General features: G+C 35.4%; 2 protein-coding genes across 2 annotated transcripts in view; both read left to right on the top strand.

Moving 5' to 3' along the window:
- Positions 1–482: 482 nt before the first annotated feature.
- On the top strand, positions 483–15,055 carry LOC132565477 (beta-galactosidase-like). The gene is made up of 16 exons (XM_060230127.1): positions 483–507; positions 1,515–1,681; positions 1,874–1,937; positions 2,454–2,548; positions 3,624–3,807; positions 4,179–4,240; positions 4,846–4,967; positions 5,283–5,323; positions 6,096–6,220; positions 6,669–6,743; positions 6,945–7,034; positions 7,473–7,580; positions 10,870–11,004; positions 13,058–13,158; positions 14,406–14,514; positions 14,819–15,055. The coding sequence occupies exons 1-16, from the start codon at positions 483–485 to the stop codon at positions 15,053–15,055; spliced, it is 1,740 nt and encodes a 579-aa protein (XP_060086110.1).
- A 4,055-nt stretch (positions 15,056–19,110) lies between these two features.
- The window catches only part of LOC132565476 (beta-galactosidase-like), a 26,300-nt gene continuing 23,082 nt past the window's right edge, over positions 19,111–22,328 (top strand). Inside the window, exons 1-3 of the mRNA XM_060230126.1 lie at positions 19,111–19,188; positions 20,706–20,872; positions 21,993–22,143. Of these exons, the coding sequence (XP_060086109.1) occupies positions 19,111–19,188; positions 20,706–20,872; positions 21,993–22,143 (396 nt within the window). The remainder of the gene's footprint in view (positions 19,189–20,705; positions 20,873–21,992; positions 22,144–22,328) is intronic.

Raw genomic sequence — 22,328 nt, 5'->3', positions numbered from 1 at the left:
TCAATAAGTCATACTGATTTCAACAGTTCATCAATAGTTATAGTTCAATAAGTCCTACTGATTTCAACAGTTCATCAATAGTTATAGTTCAATAAGTCATACTGATTTCAACAGTTCATGGCCATAGTAGTATAGTTCAATAAGTCATACTGATTTCAACAGTTCATCAATAGTTATAGTTCAATAAGTCATACTGATTTCAACAGTTCATGGATTATAGTTCAATAAGTCATTCCAACAGTTCATGGACATTTCATGAATATTCAATAAGTCAAAAGGGCAATGTTATAGTTTTATATTCCAGTTTTTAACAGTTCATCTATTAAAAGTATGTAGTAGACTTATTTCAATACAGTATACTGATTTCACAGTTTGTATGCAATATAGTGACTCATATGAAATTCCATATTGTTTGAGAAATAGTGAACATTCATGTTATAGTTCAATAAGTACTGTTTCAAAGTTGATGTTAGGCTTTCTTCATGATAGTTAGGTTTAAGCCTGGATGTAAAACAGTTTTCAGATCAATTCATCAATAGTTATAGTTCCCAGTCATTATTTCAACAGTTATATAAATAATTATAGTTCATAGATTTCAACAGTTCATGGAATAGTTATAAGTTCATAAGTCATACCATTTCAACAGTTCATCAATAGTTAAGTTCAATAAGTCCTACTGAAAAAACATCAATAGGTTCTTAAGTCAGATTTCAACAGTTCATCTAGTTATAGTTCAATAAGCATATGATTTCAACAGTTCATCATAGACAATTAGTCCTACTGATTTCAACAGTGGATAGTTATAGTTCAATAAGTCATACTGATTTCAATCATCAATAGTTATATAAGTCATACTTTTCAACATTTATAGTTCAATAAGTTGATAACATAATGTGAGATGATATTAAATATGTCCCATTAGAGATATAGTTTAGTTCAGTCAAAAAATTACATCTTATGTTTTGATTATATTTATTGTGTTTACATAGTTTGAATACCACTGATTTTTACATTTTAGAAATTTATATGTCATATTTTAGCATGTCTTTGTTTATCAAATTATATACTTTTCACACAGTTCATGTAACATTATGTAACATATTATGTACATTTTACAGAAAAGTTATATTACCTTGCTTTAATGAAATATATTTCATATTTATCATCTATTAAAAGCATTATTTGTTAATACAAGTACATGTTAACATAATATTTCTGTTCATTTTACATACTTCTGATCATTTGACATAATTTACAAATATTACATTTTTGTTTTATGTAATAATTTACATAATATGTCATTACATTATGTCCATTTTACAAATTAATACTTTTGATTAAATTTAATTTACATCTAAATCATTGTACAACAATATGTTTTGTTTATCAAATTATATACCAATATTGCTTGTAACATTATGTCTGTATCATACCCATTGATATTAAATAATTCATATAAATGTCCATATATGGAAGTTTAAATTAGTTTTTGTAAATGTAACTCTGAAATGTAGGTACATTCCTTGAATATTCATTTGTACAAAGAATACCTGGCAATGTGTATGACTTTATTGGTACAGCAATATGTTTGTTTGACCAATATATTTTAACTTTGGCCAATGATGTAGGACTCTTGGTCATTCTTCGGCCAGGACCATTTATATGTGCTGAGTGGGATTTCGTAAGTAAACTGTCCCATAGACTTATTTGGCTTTGTACAGTATAGCGACTTCGCGACTCACAGGTTTGTATGCCGAGTATATAGTGACTCATATGAAATTCAGTTCAACTATTGTTTGAGAAATAGTGAAATCATTCAAATTGTTTCTTACGTACCTGTTAGAATGTTGATGTTAGGCTTTCTTCTTGATAGGGAGGTTTACCAGCCTGGATATTAAAGGAAAACCCTAAAACAGTTTTCAGATCAATGGATTCAAGTAAGTAGATCCCAGACTATTTAAGTATCCGACATACAGTATATATAAATATATATATAGTGAAAAAAGTTCATATCCACATGGATTGGGTTAAATAGAGAAAAAACAGTAGGTCTTACAGCTTTCAGCTTTCACTGTGTAATAGCTTTATGTTTCAAAATGACAACTTAATGACGTCATAAATAATTCATAAATAACGTGAAATCACAACGTACATAATCATTACATAATTTACATAATTATTACATAATTTACATAATCATTACATACTTTACATGATCATTACATAATTTACATAATCATTACATAATTTACATAATTATTACATAATTTACATAATCATTACATACTTTACATGATCATTACATAATTAACATAATCATTACATACTTGTTGCAAAATTATATCTCAGTTCTTTTGAGATGTTTTTGAATTTTGGTGTATATGTTCTCTTGCTTTGAAGTACATTTACTTAAATGGTGAAGTAATTAACAGTAATTTATAACTTTGTTACAGCATATATACACTTTGTTGACCAATGGTTTGACATCCTTCTGCCAAAGGTGAAGCCACTCCTGTATCAAAATGGGGGTCCCATCATCACAGTACAGGTAGGTGAAGCCTCTCTTGTAAAAAAATGGGGGTCCCATCATCACAGTACAGGTAGGTGAAGTCTCTCATATATAAAATTAGGGGTCCCATCATCACAGTACAGGTAGGTGAAGCCTCTCTTGTAAAAAAATGGGGGTCCCATCATCACAGTACAGGTAGGTGAAGTCTCTCATATATAAAAGTAGGGGTCCCATCATCACAGTACAGGTAGGTGAAGCCTCTCTTGTAAAAAAATGGGGGTCCCATCATCACAGTACAGGTAGGTGAAGTCTCTTGTATATAAAAGTAGGGGTCCCATCATCACAGTACAGGTAGGTGAAGTCTCTCATATATAAAAGTAGGGGTCCCATCATCACGGTACAGGTAGGTGAAGCCTCTCTTGTAAAAAAATGGGGGTCCCATCATCACAGTACAGGTAGGTGAAGTCTCTTGTATATAAAAGTAGGGGTCCCATCATCACAGTACAGGTAGGTGAAGCCTCTCTTGTAAAAAAATGGGGGTCCCATCATCACAGTACAGGTAGGTGAAGCCTCTCTTGTAAAAAAATGGGGGTCCCATCATCACAGTACAGGTAGGTGAAGCCTCTCTTGTATAAAAATGGGGCCCCATCATCACAGTACAGGTAAGTGAAGCCTCTCTTGTATAAAAATGGGGGACCTATCATCACAGTACAGGTAGGTGAAATCTCTCTTGTATCAAAATGGGGGACCTATCATCACAGTACAGGTAGGTGCTCCACCATGAGCATCAATGAGTAAGTAAAATGCTCCCATCATGCAACACTACATGTTGTTCCATTCTTTGTGATAATTGCTGTATTAACAAAAGTGGACAAGCATGTAATATTACAAAATATTCTCGATCAGAAATAATTACCATTGATCTGACATTAATTTTGATTTTATTTTCTGTCAGACCGAATTTCACAAATGTGTGCATATATTACAAATTCATTGTGAGTGATTCTTCAATCCATAGAGAAATCCAACCGTTGACTGAATCAGAAGCCTTGTCAGTGTCAGGTCTGTTTTCCAGATCATTTAGAGGTTTACATTATGTACTTATGTTTTACAGATAGAGAATGAGTATGGGAGTTACTTTGCCTGCGATCATACTTACACAGAACACCTGAGAGACAAGGTCATCTTTCACCTGGGCAAGGACGTGGTTCTCTTCACAACAGATAATGCTATCGACCCATTCATTGAATGTGGAAAGATACCTGGGGTATATTCTACCATAGATTTTGGTATTACAGGTAAAGGTCATGAAAAATTCAATAAATATTTTACATCTATAAGAAAACTGCTTGTATTAAAAAAAAAATTTAAAAGAAAGGAGTCATGCCTGGTAAAATTCAGCTTGAATTACACATTTGTCAATACATGTACATGTACGTTTTGTTATTGAAAATACAAACCAATGCTTTTTCTTAGTTCTGTAATAAGCCCACCCCTGACCTTAAGTTCGATGTAATGTGTTAATTAGCCTTCTGGGATTACAGCAGGAGAAATATTGTGACTTATTTGTTGTTTGATAAATTAAAAAAAAAGAAAAGCCGGTCATATTTCTTATAAAGTTTACATCTTTTTAATCATCAGTATCAACTGCATTTTCTAAATTTTTCAGAATATGAAAAACCAACAGAAAAGTTTAAACATCAAAGAAGATTTGAACCAAATGGTCCTTTGGTAAGTTATATATTCTTCAATATGTGTCCTTTGGGAACATTTTTGATATTCAAATTTAAAACTAATTTCATTGTGCACCTGATCTATATTATTTGTATGAATTATATTTCGAGATATTCATGGAAGTCTAAATTGGCAGCTTGTGACAACATCTTATTTAGAGTTGTCTGAAAAAATAGGAAAATGGTTACCAAAGTTATATATCAATTACAAACTGTGGAAAATGGTGATCTAAATTATATATCAATTACAAACTGTGGGAAATGGTCACAAAATGATAATTTAAGATCTACCTGTAGACCAGGGAGTCGTCTCCAAATTATAAACCAATCAACCCCCAGACGACTCTAACCCATGAGCGGAGCACCCCCGTCACGTCGCCAGAGAATCGACACATGTAGATTGGACTATGCCCAGCGACGGGCTGAGTCACGGAGACGAGAAACCACCACCACCATCATCATCATCATCATCATCATCATCTTTCTACAATAACCCAATAGATCACGATCAGGATTACATCAATCAAAAACATATATGATAAAGCTAAAAAATGTTATGTGTGACAATGTGTTCATATACAGGCTTAATTTATAATGTTACAGGTGAATTCAGAGTTTTACACTGGCTGGCTGGATTACTGGGGATCTAAACACCAGGTCAGAAGTACAGAAAAAGTCGCCAAAGATCTCGATGAGCTGCTTAGATACGGAGCGAATGTTAACATGTGAGACTGATATCATGATACCTATACTCAGTTTGTGTGTAAAGGGAGACAATACATATATCAGCAGTGTCCTCTTATGCTTGGCTTTATGAGTCAGTAACAGAGATGCTTTAGTCCTAAAGGATATACCAACAAACATTTCATGTGAATTTTATCATATTTCTATCATCTTTTGTTGATTTTTAATGCCTAATCCTAGAAATATTAGAATAAATAATAAAAAAAAAATGATAATCAGAGTATTAATGAATTAACAAGTGCAGCTCTGTTTTCAGTAGTATGTCTCTAGTACAGGTAAAAAACAATTAATTACAGGTACATGTTCGAAGGAGGTACCAACTTTGGATACTGGAATGGTATGTTAAGATTTTCTGTTGATTAAATATTATTTAAAAAATATATAATCCTGAAAAGTCATTTTGGATAACATATGTACAAACATCCATTAAAATAAACCACTAGCAGAAGGAGAAATTCAATTGTTGATGTAGATTTGTTTTTTTTACACTCTTAATCAACAACCCTAGCCAGGCAGTACTCCAGCTGCTTTGGTTCATGAAGATCAAAATTGATATACAGATTTAAATATATATATATATATATATATATATATATTTAACTTAAAAATGCTTTGTGTATCAATAGAATATTTGACAAGAATAAAACACGACCTAATATTTTGAGGCCTAATGGCCATCTTCAGGCGATACATTTATCATAATGTGTTGGTAACGACATTGTAACGTCATACATAATACATAAGAGAAGGGGAGATAATATTATGGTTCGCAGTATATTGACATAACATTTATGTGGCTTTCTTATTAATCAATTATGTTTAAAGGTTTTTTCAAAAAATTTACACAATCTTTTTATCACACCCGAATCGGCCATTTTGTAAAAAGGAAAAATTAAAAATGTTCCTTTTATGTATTATGTATGACATCATAATAAATGCATCGCCTGAAGATGGTCGTTAGTCCTGAAAACGTTAGCGGAATACATTTGTCGTGTTGATTTAATTCTTTTCAACTATATATATATATATAAAACACACCCAAGGTAAAATAGAACAACATGCAGCTATATATCTATGTTTTACAACATATTTTTCTATCCTTTTTTCAGGTGCTAATTACTTTGTTTTCCCATTTTTTGACCCAATACCTACAAGCTATGATTATGATGCACCTTTGACAGAAGCAGGGGACATAACTCCAAAGTACCTCACACTAAGAAATATTATATCAAAGGTGAATGTCAACAAACTATACTAAGCTCTAAAAGCAATGACATTTTGGTTAATTTCTTAAACCATACACTCAAAACAAAGAAAAAATTCAAAACATTCAATTTCATTTAAAATTAAAATTTCAACTTTTTACTTCTTATCAATGATGTCATCAGACAACTACCTCGTTATGAATGGACAGCATTGATAAAGAGTCTGGAGGTCAATCACAAATATCGAACCTGTGTAATATATACATGATATCATGTTTTACTTTGATGTCGAATTTAATAAAAATTAGATTTGAAATTTTCCTCCTCTACAATTCACTTAAATGTGTTGGAACGGAATTACAATGCTAATTTTTACTAGATTGAATCAATGTCATAAAAATTTTAAGAATATTGTGTCTGATATAATTTGTAATTTTTTGATTTGTTGATCTGTTTATAAATTGTTTTTTTCCTCAGTACAATCGTCTCCCAGATGTCCCAATTCCTGCACCCTCAACGAAGGTCAAGTATGGCACGGTCCCGATGAAGTTTGTAAGTTAATTACATCACAATTGGTCTGAAAAGTATCAGAAATCCCAGTAAAGTAACATGATAGATTACTAAAGTTATTGATGTACAAATTTTGATTGCGATCCTAAACTGGTCCAGAAGTAAAATATTTACCAGTATACATAAAAGTGAGGTGCCATACACTTAACAAAATGCTAATTGAGAAATGTCACTTGTTTCCAGTTGGGAACTGTACAAGACCTTCTGGAACATCTCAGTCCTACTGGTGGGGTGAACTCTGTGTATCCGCTTACCATGGAGGCCATAGGCCAGGCAAGTCATCCACACAGTGTAGCATCAAATTACTCTCTATTCCACAGTACTGCTGTCAAAAAGTTGTTCCTTAGTTATCTAGATAGGGATAAAACCTTTCTTGTGTGGAGGTGTCCCATCAATCCTTCTACACAAATAATTAATAATTACTAATTAAAGACAGTGTAAGTTTAGTCTGCAGTTATAATTCATCTTTCTTTTCTTAACATCTTTATTAAGGACAAAGATTGAAAATGACAACACAAGTGTAGTTTGAAGTAAAAGATAATCATATCTAAAAAGTACAGAGATTACAAAATTGTTAATTTAAAGTCATCTGTTTGGTTAATAGGTTACTGGTGTGTATATTTGTAATCATGGATAAGATTTTAAGGGTGAATTCATGTTAATGAATCGTTAGATTCTCTTAACCAACTCATTCCTTTCTGACTGTTTCAGAATCAAGGATTTGCACTGTACAGGCATGTCCTTAAAAAAGATGTCAACATTAACACAGTTTTACAAGTACCTGGTGTTAGGGACAGGGGATATGTCATACTGGACAATGTAAGTTACACTCAGGTTTCTGGAGTGAGGGACAGGGGATATGTCATGCTTGACAATGTAAGGTACACTCAGGTTTCTGGTGTGAGGGACAGGGGATATGTCATGCTGGACAATGTAAGTTACACTCAGGTTTCTGGAGTGAGGGACAGGGGATATGTCATGCTGGACAATGTAAGTTACACTCGTGTTTCTGGAGTGAGGGACAGGGGATATGTCATGCTGGACAATGTAAGTTACACTCAGGTTTCTGGAGTGAGGGACAGGGGATATGTCATGCTGGACAATGTAAGTTACACACAGATGTCTGGAGTGAGGGACAGGGGATATGTCATGCTGGACAATGTAAGTTACACTCAGGTTTCTGGTGTGAGGGACAGGGGATATGTCATGCTGGACAATGTAAGTTACACTCAGGTTTCTGGAGTGAGGGACAGGGGATATGTCATGCTGGACAATGTAAGTTACACTCAGGTTTCTGGAGTGAGGGACAGGGGATATGTCATGCTGGACAATGTAAGTTACACTCAGGTGTCTGGAGTGAGGGACAGGGGATATGTCATGCTGGACAATGTAAGTTACACTCAGGTTTCTGGAGTGAGGGACATGGGATATGTCATGCTGGACAATGTAAGTTACACTCAGGTTTCTGGAGTGAGGGACAGGGGATATGTCATGCTGGACAATGTAAGTTACACTCAGATGTCTGGAGTGAGGGACAGGGGATATGTCATGCTGGACAATGTAAGTTACACTCAGGTGTCTGGAGTGAGGGACAGGGGATATGTCATGCTGGACAATGTTTGTTACACTCAGGTGTCTGGAGTGAGGGACATGGGATATGTCATGCTGGACAATGTAAATTACACTCAGGTTTCTGGAGTGAGGGACATGGGATATGTCAGGCTGGACAATGTAAGTTACACTCAGGTTTCTGGAGTGAGGGACAGGTGGTATGTCATGCTGGACAATGTAAGTTACACTCAGGTGTCTGGAGTGAGGGACAGGTGGTATGTCGTGCTGGACAATGTAAGTTACCATCAGGTGTCTGGTGTGTTGAGACAGGTAGTATGTGATGCTGGTCAATGTAAGTTACACTCAGGTGTCTTGTGTATGAGACAGGTGATATGTCAGGCTGGACAATGTATGTTACACTCAGGTGTCTGGTGTATGAGACAGGTGATATGTCATGCTGGACAATGTAAGTTACACTCAGGTGTCTGGTGTGTAAGACAGGTGGTATGTCATACATGGCAATGTAAGTTACACTCAGGTGTCTGGTGTATGAGACAGGTGATATGTCATGCTGGACAATGTAAGTTACACTCAGGTGTCTGGTGTGTGAGACAGGTGGTATGTCATACAGGGCAATGTAAGTTACACTCAGGTGTCTGGTGTGTGAGACAGGTGGTATGTCATACAGGGCAATGTAAGTTACACTCAGGTGTTTGGTGTGTGAGACAGGTGGTATGTCATGCTGGACAATATAAGTTACACTCAGGTATTTAGTGTGTGAGACAGGGGATACCTGCTGGAAATTGATAGGGTATTTATATCTGAGAGAGAAGATTCTCAAAAGTACCAAAAATGAAATTGTTTCATATTTGTCACTTAAAAAATATTTTTTTCTAGACATTGAGTTCCTTTTATCTCATCCCTAACTGATGTTAATTTGTATTCTTCATCAGTAACTGCTAATCCTGCATTATTCTAAATGTTGATGTATTCAGAATTTTCAAAAACCTCAACAATTGTCATGTTTGACAACTAAAAGTTATGAATCTGCTCTAGGGATGGGAGTCTGCCTTCCCATGCCTTTCTAGATACAATGATAATTTCTCCCAAACCGATTCAGGTATAAATACATGTACTATCTTGTTAACATGGAATGACCATTGGTCTGTGATGCGGGAAAAGAAGACCGAAAAGATTGATTACAATGACAAATGTTTATCTACAATGAAACAATAAAGAATTTATATGCAAAATACATATATATTAAAATGCACTCACAAGTTAACACACTCTCAAAACAATTATGTCAAATAACTGTCTGCAGCTTCACAGTATGTCTGGTGAAGATCAGTAAACACATCCTGGAACATAGATAAACTGAAAGCATACAAAGTCACGACCATGCTGAGCAACAAGCAGTTCCATACTTAAATGATTCACTGTTAGTTGTATCACATGAGCCAACAGTGACATAGCACATGCTGTAAAATGTTAGGCAAACCTCAACTTCTGGGTCAAAATCACAAGACATCGATCTCTCCTCACATCAGACACTGACCTCAGTTTGTGTCTCTCTTACTTAACAACCTATTAAAATGCTAATTACTCTTGAAATTGACAAGTATTTGTTAATTTTACTGTAAATTACACATTACAGGTAATTACAATATGACATAAATAGACAAGCTAGTGTGCAGCTCCAATTAGCTACTACAAAAATGACTTAGCACAACTTCTAATAAATGACATCTCAAGGGTTCCATATTTGTTCCACCCTGTGGGTGTACACTCGCCATATATAAAGTAAAATAATCTCAAAACAACAACGTGTATGTTAATAGAACACAACAATTAGGACTAGGAAATACGAAATTATAATGATACAATATAAATATATATATACATTTATAAATATAAAAACACAATATACTAAAGTCATACATGAATGTAGCACACCAACACATTGATTGCTTAACATGATAAATTAACTGGCATGGATTAAATAATATCAGAATAAGAAAAAAGAAAGAAAGAACATTGCTTACCACAACCTGTCATCTGTGTCTGACCCATATGAACATAAAGTGTGATGTTAGTATAACTCATATGTCGGTATCAAAACAAACATCGATCTCACATACAGTTCATACCTGTACATCTGCCCAGTGATAACCACTATTAAGGTTACTTACCCTGTGAACAATAATTCAGTAAAAGTTACAAAATATACAAAATATACATGCTTACGTGACATATATGATCTGTGTAGAGGCCATAGATTGGTGACTGTTAAAGAAAGTACATATTTGTATGTATAATTATCACCCATAACAGTTAACAAATACTGGAATCACTAGCAGCCAGCTTTCCTTGGTGCCACAAGGTTGGGTTGTGTCTTTTGAACATTGTCTGATACATTACATCTATCCTTTTCTAAATCTAATTGCCTTTGTTCCTTTAATATGTTGCTTGTTCTGTTAACATTACTCTTTCATATTCTGGTAAGTGCAAAAGGGCCTTCATAAGATTATTCTCATATTTGTATCCATCTACACAGACAACTATCGGCATTGTTATTCGGGAGAAAGATCCACTTTTGCTTATGAGTGGAAAAAAAGGACAGGTGTTGGACATCCTGGTGGAGAATCAGGGACATGTGAATGTGGGTCGGGCCTTGACAGAAAACCTCAAGGTAAGTGTCAAATAGATTCTGTCTTCAATCAAAAAAGCAGCAATGCAGTTTTGTATTTCAAGAGTTCAGTTTCCTTAGGGTTTGTTGTTTTTCATTGTCCTGTTTTGTATCACAATGACTAGTGCACACACACTTTGTGAAGAGGTGCTACTTGGTTAAGGCATCTTTGGGTGGTGAGAGATACTGTTGGATTATCTCCCTAGACCAATGGAGATTGGCACACTCGGTGACAATTCAGATGCTTCAATATCAGTTATATCTCTGGTACATATTAGAATGATATACATCACATCTCTGTACTGTGAAATACAAAACTGAACACAACATTAACCTGTAATTATTGCACATGACATACAGGCCTACTGTAGGGGCTAACTGTTTACTGTGGTCAGACTCTTCCATTTAATTTGGTTTCTGGGTTGATTACAATGAATCCCTGCTGTGAGCCCAAATGATAATTACACAGCTAGTGTTTAGTTAATTGCTCTAACAAAGTGTATGTCATTCCTGGTAATGATAAATACCCAGGTACAAATTATCTCCCCTGTTTATAATGTACTGAGTATATTTAGGAATGATAAAGTCCTGGTGTAGATTACCCAAACCCCCTCCACTTTTTTATATAAAAAAGTATCCAAGGACTGATAAAATACAGGTTTAGGTTATCTCCCCTGTTTATTATATACATAGTAACAAAGGACTGATGTAGTACAGGTTTAGGTTATCTCCCCTGTTTATTATATACATAGTAACCAAGGACTGATACAATACAGGATTAAGGTATCTCCCCTGTGTATTATATACGTAGATACCAAGGACTGATATAGTACAGGTTTAGGTTATCACCCCTGTTAATTATATACAAAGTAACAAAGGACTGATACAATACAGGTTTAGGTTATCACCTCTGTTTATTATATACATAGTAACAAAGGACTGATATAGTACAGGTTAAGGTTATCTCCCCTGTTTATTATATACATAGTAACCAAGGACTGATATAGTACAGGTTTAGGTTATCTCCCCTGTTTATTATGTACATAGTAACAAAGGACTTATATAGTACAGGTTTAGGTTATCTCCCCTGTTTATTATGTACATAGTAACCAAGGACTGATATAGTACAGGTTTAGGTTATCTCCCCTGTTTATTATGTACATAGTAACCAAGGACTAATATAGTACAGGTTTAGGTTATCTCCCCTGTTTATTATGAACATATTAACAAAGGACTTATATAGTACAGGTTTAGGTTATTTCCCCTGTTTATTATATACATAGTAACCAAGGACTGATACAATACAGAATTAAGGTATCTCCCCTGTGTATTATATACGTAGATACCAAGGACTGATATAGTACAGGTTTAGGTTATCACCCCTGTTAATTGTATACAAAGTAACAAAGGACTGATACAATACAGGTTTAGGTTATCACCTCTGTTTATTATATACATAGTAACAAAGGACTGATATAGTACAGGTTTAGGTTATCTCCCCTGTTTATTATATACATAGTAACCAAGGACTGATATAGTACAGGTTTAGGTTATCTCCCCTGTTTATTATGTACATAGTAACCAAGGACTGATATAGTACAGGTTTAGGTTATCTCCCCTGTTTATTATGTACATATTAACAAAGGACTGATATAGTACATGTTTAGTTTATCTCCCCTGTTTATTATATACATAGTAACAAAGGACTGATATAGTACAGGTTTAGGTTATCTCCCCTGTGTATTATATACGTAGTTGCCAAGGACTGATATAGTACAGGTTTAGGTTATCTCCCCTGTTTATTATGTACTTAGTAACCAAAGATGAATATATTATGTTATATAAGTGGTATTGTACTGTATGATTGGAATATCTCTCCTATTTACAAGGTGACTTATCTCCGATGTTTATCGTACATGCCTACCCCATTTACAGGGGCTAATTGGGAAAGTAAGACTTGATGGTGAGATGTTCTAGGTTTTGGTTGCCTCCTCTGTTCATTGAGGCAGTATCATCTATATTTATTGACTACATGTATGTCTAATGATATTTACAGGGACTGATAGAGAATGTTACACTTGGTGGGGAGACGCTTCAGGACTGGGTTATATTCCCTGTTTTGCCAGATAATATCAACTCAACTGTAATATCACAACAGTATGTATATATATTACAAAAGAATATAGCAAATAAATTTGTAAATTTGTTGTAGAATCCACTGATACAACTAAGACAACCACGGAAATAACAAAATATCATGAAATCCTAAATTTATCACTCCAATGTGCACACTATCTCCTTTGTTATCATCACATGTATACATCCCAGAATATCATGAAATCCTAAATTTATCATTCCAATGTGCACACTATCTCCTTTGTTATCATCACATGTACACATCCCAGAATATCATGAAATCCTAAATTTATCACTCCAATGTGCACACTATCTCCTTTGTTATCATCACATGTACACATCCCAGAATATCATGAAATCCTAAATTTATCACTCCAATGTGCACACTATCTCCTTTGTTATCATCACATGTATACATCCCAGAATATCATGAAATCCTAAATTTATCACTCCAATGTGCACACTATCTCCTTTGTTATCATCACATGTATACATCCCAGAATATAGACAATGTGAGAGCAGTACATTTGTTACTTACAGGCCAGGATTCACAGCTGTAGACACCAAAGTGTTCTTTATTATAGTTACTTACAGGCCAGGGTTCACAGCTGTAGACACCAAAGTGCTCTTTATTATAGTTACTTACAGGCCAGGATTCACAGCTGTAGACACCAAAGTGTTCTTTATTATAGTTACTTACAGGCCATGGTTCACAGCTGTAGACACCAAAGTGTTCTTTATTATAGTAACTTACAGACCAGGATTCACAGCTGTAGACACCAAAGTGCTCTTTATTATAGTCACTTACAGGCCAGGATTCACAGCTGTAGACACCAAAGTGTTCTTTATTATAGTTACTTACAGGCCAGGATTCACAGCTGTAGACACCAAAGTGTTCTTTATTATAGTTACTCACGGTCCAGGGTTCACAGCTGTAGACACCAAAGTGATCTTTATTATAGTTACTTACAGACCAGGATTCACAGCTGTAGACACCAAAGTGTTCTTTATTATAGTTACTGACAGCTCAGGATTCACAGCTGTAGACACCAAAGTGTTCTTTATTATAGTTACTTACAGGCCAGGATTCACAGCTGTAGACACCAAAGTGTTCTTTATTATAGTTACTGACAGCTCAGGATTCACAGCTGTAGACACCAAAGTGTTCTTTATTATAGTTACTTACAGGCCAGGATTTTCAGCTGTAGACACCAAAGTGCTCTTTACTATTATTTCTCATACAGTATTTTATTTTCGATAACTTCCAGGCCAGCATTCAAAGCTGTGGACACCAAAGTGCCCTCTATCTATGTAGGACACCTGACCATCAGTGGAGATCCACAAGACACCTACTTGGACATGACTGGATGGACAAAGGTTATTCAAAGTAGAATTTGCCAATGGTTTCCATGCGATAAAATCCATTATGTTAACTATGTGAACCTTCATCATAACATGAATAAATGACATCTCTTCTTTAAACACTTGTAATTCTGTTGTAATGTCTGTAGATACACCAGAGTATATAAGCATTCATACATTGTTAGAAGAGAAAAGATTTGGAAAGCTCCATTTAAAACTATTTACATATACCATATACATCTCTCTTTTTTCAACAATCTTATTCCAGAAAACTTCTAGATGACTCATTCTGACACTTTTACTATTATGTCTATTTTAGGGTCAGGCATTACTTGAGGGTGAGATCAATCTTGGACGTTATTGGCCGGTGGCAGGGCCACAGGTGAGAATGTATGTCCCTGCTCCGTACCTGCATGGTCAATCTCGTCCCAATACCCTGATCATGCTAGAGCTGGAGAAGGCTCCCTGTGATTCTGGTGTTTCCTGTAGTGTAAGCTTCGTCGATCATCCACTCATTAATGGTACAACAACAATCTCAAGGTTACAACGACCTTGAACTAACGACCTCCAAACCAATATCATCGCCATGTCTGAAGACCTAGACATATAATGTTGTCTTTTCTAACCTTGACAAAGTAATATGTTTCTAGTGATTCTCTCACATGATTTTTTGAGAGAAAGAAACGGCAATGTCAATACATGTACCAATCCTGTTTAAATACATAGGTGTAATGTAATTAACTGTAAAATGAAAGTGTTGTTTATGTTAAATACGACATAGAAATACATACATTATAGATTTACTTCTGTCTAAGTGGATTTCTTTTCTCTTTTTCATCTAAATGACAAGAATTCTCTGGTACTTTTTATAGGGTAATAATTAACAATTAAGATTTCATGTTTGAATGTTTGCGATGTTCATGATTTCTAATAAAGTTAGTTATAATTATCATGCTTATCTGTTTTCATTTTTCTATGGTGCAGATGTTCCCAATTAAGTCACCTTTCCCTATAACACTACCATAAGACAAAGGTTTTTATCACATGTTTATTCAGCAAGACAGTGAATAATGTCACTTTTTACACTACTACATGTAGATAAAAAAAAAACAAAAGTATAATTGTTCACATCTTACACATATATGTGACCAAGGTAACACTACTCATAATAAGTAGGGCAACACTGTCCATATGTTACCTGTATATAACCAATGTAACACTGTCCACATGTTACCTGTATATAACCAAGGTAACACTGTCCAGTCCACATCTTATCTGTATATAACCAAGGTAACGCTGTCCACGTGTAACCTGTATATAACCAATGTAACACTGTCAACATGCTACCTGTATATAACCAAGGTAACACTGTTCAGTCCACATCTTATCTGTATATAACCAAGGTAACGCTGTCCACATGTTACCTGTATATAACCAAGGTAACACTGTCCAGTCCACATCTTATCTGTATATAACCAAGGTAACACTGTCCACGTGTAACCTGTATATAACCAAGGTAACACTGTCCACATGTTACCTGTATATAACCAAGGTAACACTGTCCACATGTTACCTGTATATAACCAATTTAACACTGTCAACATGTTACCTGTATATAACCAAGGTAACACTGTCCAGTCCACATCTTATCTGTATATAACCAAGGTAACACTGTCCACGTGTAACCTGTATATAACCAAGGTAACACTGTCAACATGTTACCTGTATATAACCAAGGTAACACTGTCCACATGTTACCTGTATATAACCAAGGTAACACTGTCCAGTCCACATCTTATCTGTATATAACCAAGGTAACACTGTCCACGTGTAACCTGTATATTACTAAGGTAACACTGTCCACATGTTACCTGTATATAACCAATGTAACACTGTCCACATGCTACTTGTATATAACCAAGGTAACACTGTCCACATGTTACCTGTATATAACCAAGGTAACACTGTCCACATGTTACCTGTATATAACCAAGGTAACACTGTCAACATGTTACCTGTATATAACCAAGGTAACACTGTCCAGTCCACATCTTATCTGTATATAACCAAGGTAACACTGTCCACGTGTAACCTGTATATTACTAAGGTAACACTGTCCACATGTTACCTGTATATAACCAATGTAACACTGTCCACATGCTACTTGTATATAACCAAGGTAACACTGTCCACATGTTACCTGTATATAACCAAGGTATATAACCAAGGTAACACTGTCAACATGTTACCTGTAATAACCAAGGTAACACTGTGTCCACATCGTATATAACCAAGGTAACACTGTTACCTGTATATAACCAAGGTAACACTGTCCAGACATCTTACATACATTATAGATACTTAACTGTATATAACCAAGGTATCACTGTCCACTTGTAACCTGTATATAACCAAGGTAACACTGTCTGTAACCTGTATATAACTGGTAACACTGTCCACATGTTTACCTAACACTGTATATAACAATGTAACATAACCAAGGTCATGTCCACGTGTAACCTGTATATAACCAAGATGTTCATGTTACCTGTATATAAAGGTAACACTGTTATACCATTCCACATGTTACCTGTCCACATTTTAACCTGTACATAACCAAGGTCTTTTTCCTGTGTATAACCAAGGTAACACTGTCCACGTGTAACCTGTATATAACCAAGGTAACACTGTCACCTGTTCCCTATAACACTACCAAGGTAACAAAGGTTTTATATAACACATGTTTATGTATATAACAGCAAGACATGAATAATGTCCACATGTTTTACACACTGTCCACTGTATATAAAAAAACCAAGGTAACACTGTCCACATCTTACATATAACATAACGCTGTTCACATATGTGTATATAACCAAGGTAACACTGTCCACATGTTACCTGTATATAACCAAGGTAACACTGTCCACATGTTACCTGTATATAACCAATGTAACACTGTCCACATGTTACCTGTATATAACCAAGGTAACACTGTCCATGTCCACGTGTAACCTGTATATAACCAAGGTAACACTGTCCACATGCTACCTGTATATAACCAAGGTAACACTGTCCAGTCCTGTATATAACCAAGGTCTGTACATCTGTATATAACCAAGGTAACACTGTCCACATGTTACCTGTATATAACCAAGGTAACACTGTCCAGTCCATGTAACTATCCTGTATATAACGAAGGTAACGATGTCCACATGCTACCTGTATATAACCAAAGTAACACTGTCCACATGTTCCCTGTGTATAACAAGGTAACACTGTCCACGTGTAACCTGTATATAACCAAGGTAACACTGTCCACGTGTAACCTGTATATAACCAAGGTAACACTGCCCACATGTTATCTGTATATAACCAAGGTAACACTGTCCAGTCCACATCTTATCTGTATATAACCAAGGTAACGCTGTTCACATGTTACCTGTATATAACCAAGGTAACAATGTCCACATGCTACTTGTATATAACCAAGGTAACACTGTCCACATGTTACCTGTATATAACCAAGGTAACAATGTCCACGTGTAACCTGTATATAACCAAGGTAACACTGTCCACATGTTACCTGTATATAACTAAGGTAACACTGTCCACATGTTCCCTGTATATAACCAAGGTAACACTGTCCACATGTTACCTGTATATAACCATGGTAACACTGTCCACATCTTACCTGTATATAACCAAGGTCAAACTGTCCATGTGTAACCTGTATATAACCAAGGTAACACTGTCCACATTTTTCCTGTGTATAACCAAGGTAACACTGTCCACGTGTAACCTGTATATAACCAAGGTAACACTGTTCACATGTTACCTGTATATAACCAAGGTAACAATGTCCACATGCTACTTGTATATAACCAAGGTAACACTGTCCACATGTTACCTGTATATAACCATGGTAACACTGTCCATATGTTACCTGTATATAACGAAGGTAACGATGTCCACATGCTACCTGTATATAACCAAAGTAACACTGTCCACATGTTCCCTGTGTATAACAAGGTAACACTGTCCACATGTTACCTGTATATAACTAAGGTAACACTGTCCATATGTTACCTGTATATAACCAATGTAACACTGCCCACATGTTATCTGTATATAACCAAGGTAACACTGTCCACATGTTACCTGTATATAACCATGGTAACACTATCCACGTGTTACCTGTATATAACCAAGGTAACACTATCCACATGTTACCTGTATATATAACCATGGTAACGCTGTCTAAAATTTTTATAACCGATGTGGATATGCAAACGTCATGAGTTATTTTAGCATTCAGTACTCGAGAACACTACGGACATGTTTTAAGTCCGTGTAGAACGCACCGGCACCTGTCGTTTGCATTTATCGGTGGTTTCGCTGTTTGATATGATTTGCTCATTTATAAATCAATGTCGGATCTACAAGTTTCATTTTGTCTTATTTTGCTTTTTAACCAAAAGTGGTCGAGGCATATATTGATATTGGCAGGTCCATAACGATTTTTGTTTGAAATAAGTCTGAAGTTCTTTTGTGAACGAGTAGGTTTCTTCGCATAAACGACAGCGGCCTTGGTCATGTGACCAGTCCAAAATGGCGGCATTGGTGAATGCGCTGCTTGTCACTCTGTGTTTTCCCAGTGTGATCGTCACTTTATCGTCTATAATTACGGTAAGGTTGTCATGAAATTTCATTTTTACATGTTCATCTATGTTTCTCTGTATTGGAAATGTACTGTCATCACGTTGATGTAAAGGTACGTCCTTGTCTAATGAAAGTGTGAATATACTTGTTGAAGCAGGAATGTTACCTGATCATACCGTTTCAAAGTTGGGCTCACTCAAGTATAATAAGCATAATGGTCCTGCCTTTGAGTGACAGTTTTAATTAAAAAAATTATCAAGTTCTTTTAAGCGTTTGCAACAAGAAACGGGCGTCATATTTTGACCATTGCAACAATACATTTTTTTGAACAAGAAGTGAATAATTCAATTGTCTGGCTTTTTTCTGGGTAAAAATCTCAAACTTTATCGCTTGCATTTCTTAAAATGTTACTATAAATAGAACACAGGTAAATGATATGACATTTGCACCAAATGCTCCCACTGGCTATACACCATAGTAAATGGGGAACACAATTATAGTAAAATTATATAAATTGTAATTTTAGCACAAAGTTAAAATAAAAGAAATGAATATTTCTTGTGCAAATATATACAGTGTAACGTTGGCTATTAACCATGAACCATATAAAAGATCTGATGTGTTTTTTCTTCACTCTCTGCTGTTAAACTTATTGCTACCATCTAAGAATGCCATTTTCAAACAAGATGAGGAAAATAGGGAAGTGGTGATTTATACTGTGTCATATCTGTGTGTACAAAAAATGTGAACATAAGTTCTGCAGGTGTTAATGTGCTTGAATACTTTAGAAAAACATTATAAAAATATTTTCGAGCATCTATTCGTATTTGTTGCCCGAGATGGTCTAAAATTGGGGCGTGGGTAATGTAATGAATGTGCCAGGTATACTACCTATTTATGCATTAACAGTAAGTTTGATATGCTATATTAAGTGTACAGGTTATGAGCAGTTTTATTGTGTGTATTCATCCGTGGTATTGTCACTTATATTGTATTTTCTGTTGATGATTATAATATTGTCCATGTTATCCTGATTCTGTTCACATGTATATATACGACCAGTGATCACTGGCCAAAGGTCTTTTTCCATTTTGCTGCACATGGAAGTGGTTGACATGGTAATTTATATATTTTTGAAATTTGCACCCGGTTACACTTGCTGATATGGAATTGCTGGCGTAACTGGGAACCTAGGACGAGTATACGGCAGGGATATTGGCATGGTGCAGAGTACACCACGGAAGGCTAGGAGCACTAGGCAAGAGACGCCGGCGTAGTTGCCAACCTTAATGGTTCCCAGCAATTCTTTATCGTCGAGGCAGCAGTTGCCACATGTACTTGATGTGCGGGAGCATTCAGTTAATACATGTGTAAATAAATCTCATCCTTCATCGTACTGTTGCTTGTCATTTGTACTATTCATGTCAGTGAAAAAGAACCAGAGCAAAACGTTACAATTCTGTACATTTTACTGTGAAGATAGAGTAAGAAAGAAATGCCATCAGATTGCTTACAGATTTTTGAAGCACTCTCTTTTTTCACAGGTTCCTACCAGGAGTTTCACTGTAGATTATGAAAATAACACATTCCTGAAGGATGGGAAGCCATTCCGGTATGTGTCTGGGAGTATCCACTACAGTCGTATCCCACAATATTACTGGAAAGACAGACTCCTTAAGATGTATGCCGCTGGACTGGATGCCATTCAGGTGTGAGTGTTTATTGTACATTGAATCAGTTTGTACTATCATCAGTTGTTTGTGCTGCTGAAGTTTTGAAGTTTACTGTTGTAACATAACTTTTCAGATTTTTTTTTTCAAATCTTTGAAATCTAAGGTCTACACTTGATGTACCCAAATCATCTCTGCACCAATGCACTTTGTCATGAAAAACTGAAGGTTTGGTAATTACATACATAAACGTCATCTTACTGTCAGAAATAATACAAGTTGTCTAACACAGAAGCTGTGGTAGATGTGATTACTTGTGATCTCTCTAATAGTGATAAAAAATTGAATCCTTCGCTTGTGAAGAGGAAGTTTTTTTTTTTACATTTCAGCATGTAATGATGCCAATAACATATGTTCAGATATTTGGCTCCAACTTACGTAGGTTGCTAACTGATAAATTGTTTTACAATTTCCAAAAGAGTCTTATGATTTTTAGCTCATTTGGGCCGAAGGTGAGCTTATGCCATGGCAAGGCGTTTGTCGACCAGCTTTCAAAAGACTCAATATTTTAAAATTTGGCTGGTATGTTCCAAGAATGAAGCCCAACAAAGTTTGTGAAAAGAAATCACCTTGACCTGTATTCAAGGTCACAGGGGTCAGAATTGTTAAAAACTTTAAAGGACTTTTTCTCATGAACTAAAGGCTTTGAGATTTGATATTTGGCTTGAATGTTCCTAGGATGAAGCCCAACAACATTTCGAAAAAGACATTACCTTGACCTATATTCAAGGTCACAGGAGTCACATGTGGTAAAACCTTTAAATGACTTCTTCTCATGAACTAAAAGGACAAGAGGTATGATATTTGGATGGTTTATATATATATATATATATACCAGGTGAGCACTGCAGGCCAATTGGACCTCTTGTTTGTGATTAAGCAGAAGAGTGATTGTGCACTAACATGAAAGTAAGACACGTCCTTGGTATGTTTGTTGTTTGACAAAGAAATTAATACTCACTTGTAACAATCAACCTCAAAACAAAACTAATCTAATATCAAAGAAAGCCAACTCACTGGTAACATCAGGTATATTGTGATTGAAATGACTAACATTAACCATCAGAGAAATATAACATTACAGGGTATGTGTATTTGTAGATACGTTCCTTGGAATGTCCACCAGCCATTGGAGAACAAATTTGACTTTGATGGACAAAATGATGTGGTGCAGTTCATATCCATGGCCAAGGAAATAGGGTTACTGGTCGTCCTGAGAGCTGGGCCTTATATTGATGGTGAATGGGAGTTTGTAGGTGTTTTTTAAGCTAATCAAAATCAATTAAGACACCTACTTTTGAGTAGGATGAGAATGGTGTTGATTTACAATTATTTTTAGTATCTTGATGTTTATGTGCGTCTAGTCCGGCCAGTTTACTCAGAAAATAGTTTTTACTGTGATATAATTGTAACAGAATTTATTGTTTGTGTTTTGGA

Source organism: Ylistrum balloti, unplaced genomic scaffold, assembly GCF_031769215.1.
Source record: "Ylistrum balloti isolate Yb309-2 unplaced genomic scaffold, AGI_CSIRO_Ybal_v1 Utg369724, whole genome shotgun sequence".
In the NCBI taxonomy this organism is placed as follows: Eukaryota; Metazoa; Mollusca; class Bivalvia; order Pectinida; family Pectinidae; genus Ylistrum; species Ylistrum balloti.
This window is presented reverse-complemented; position numbering and strand designations above follow the sequence as displayed.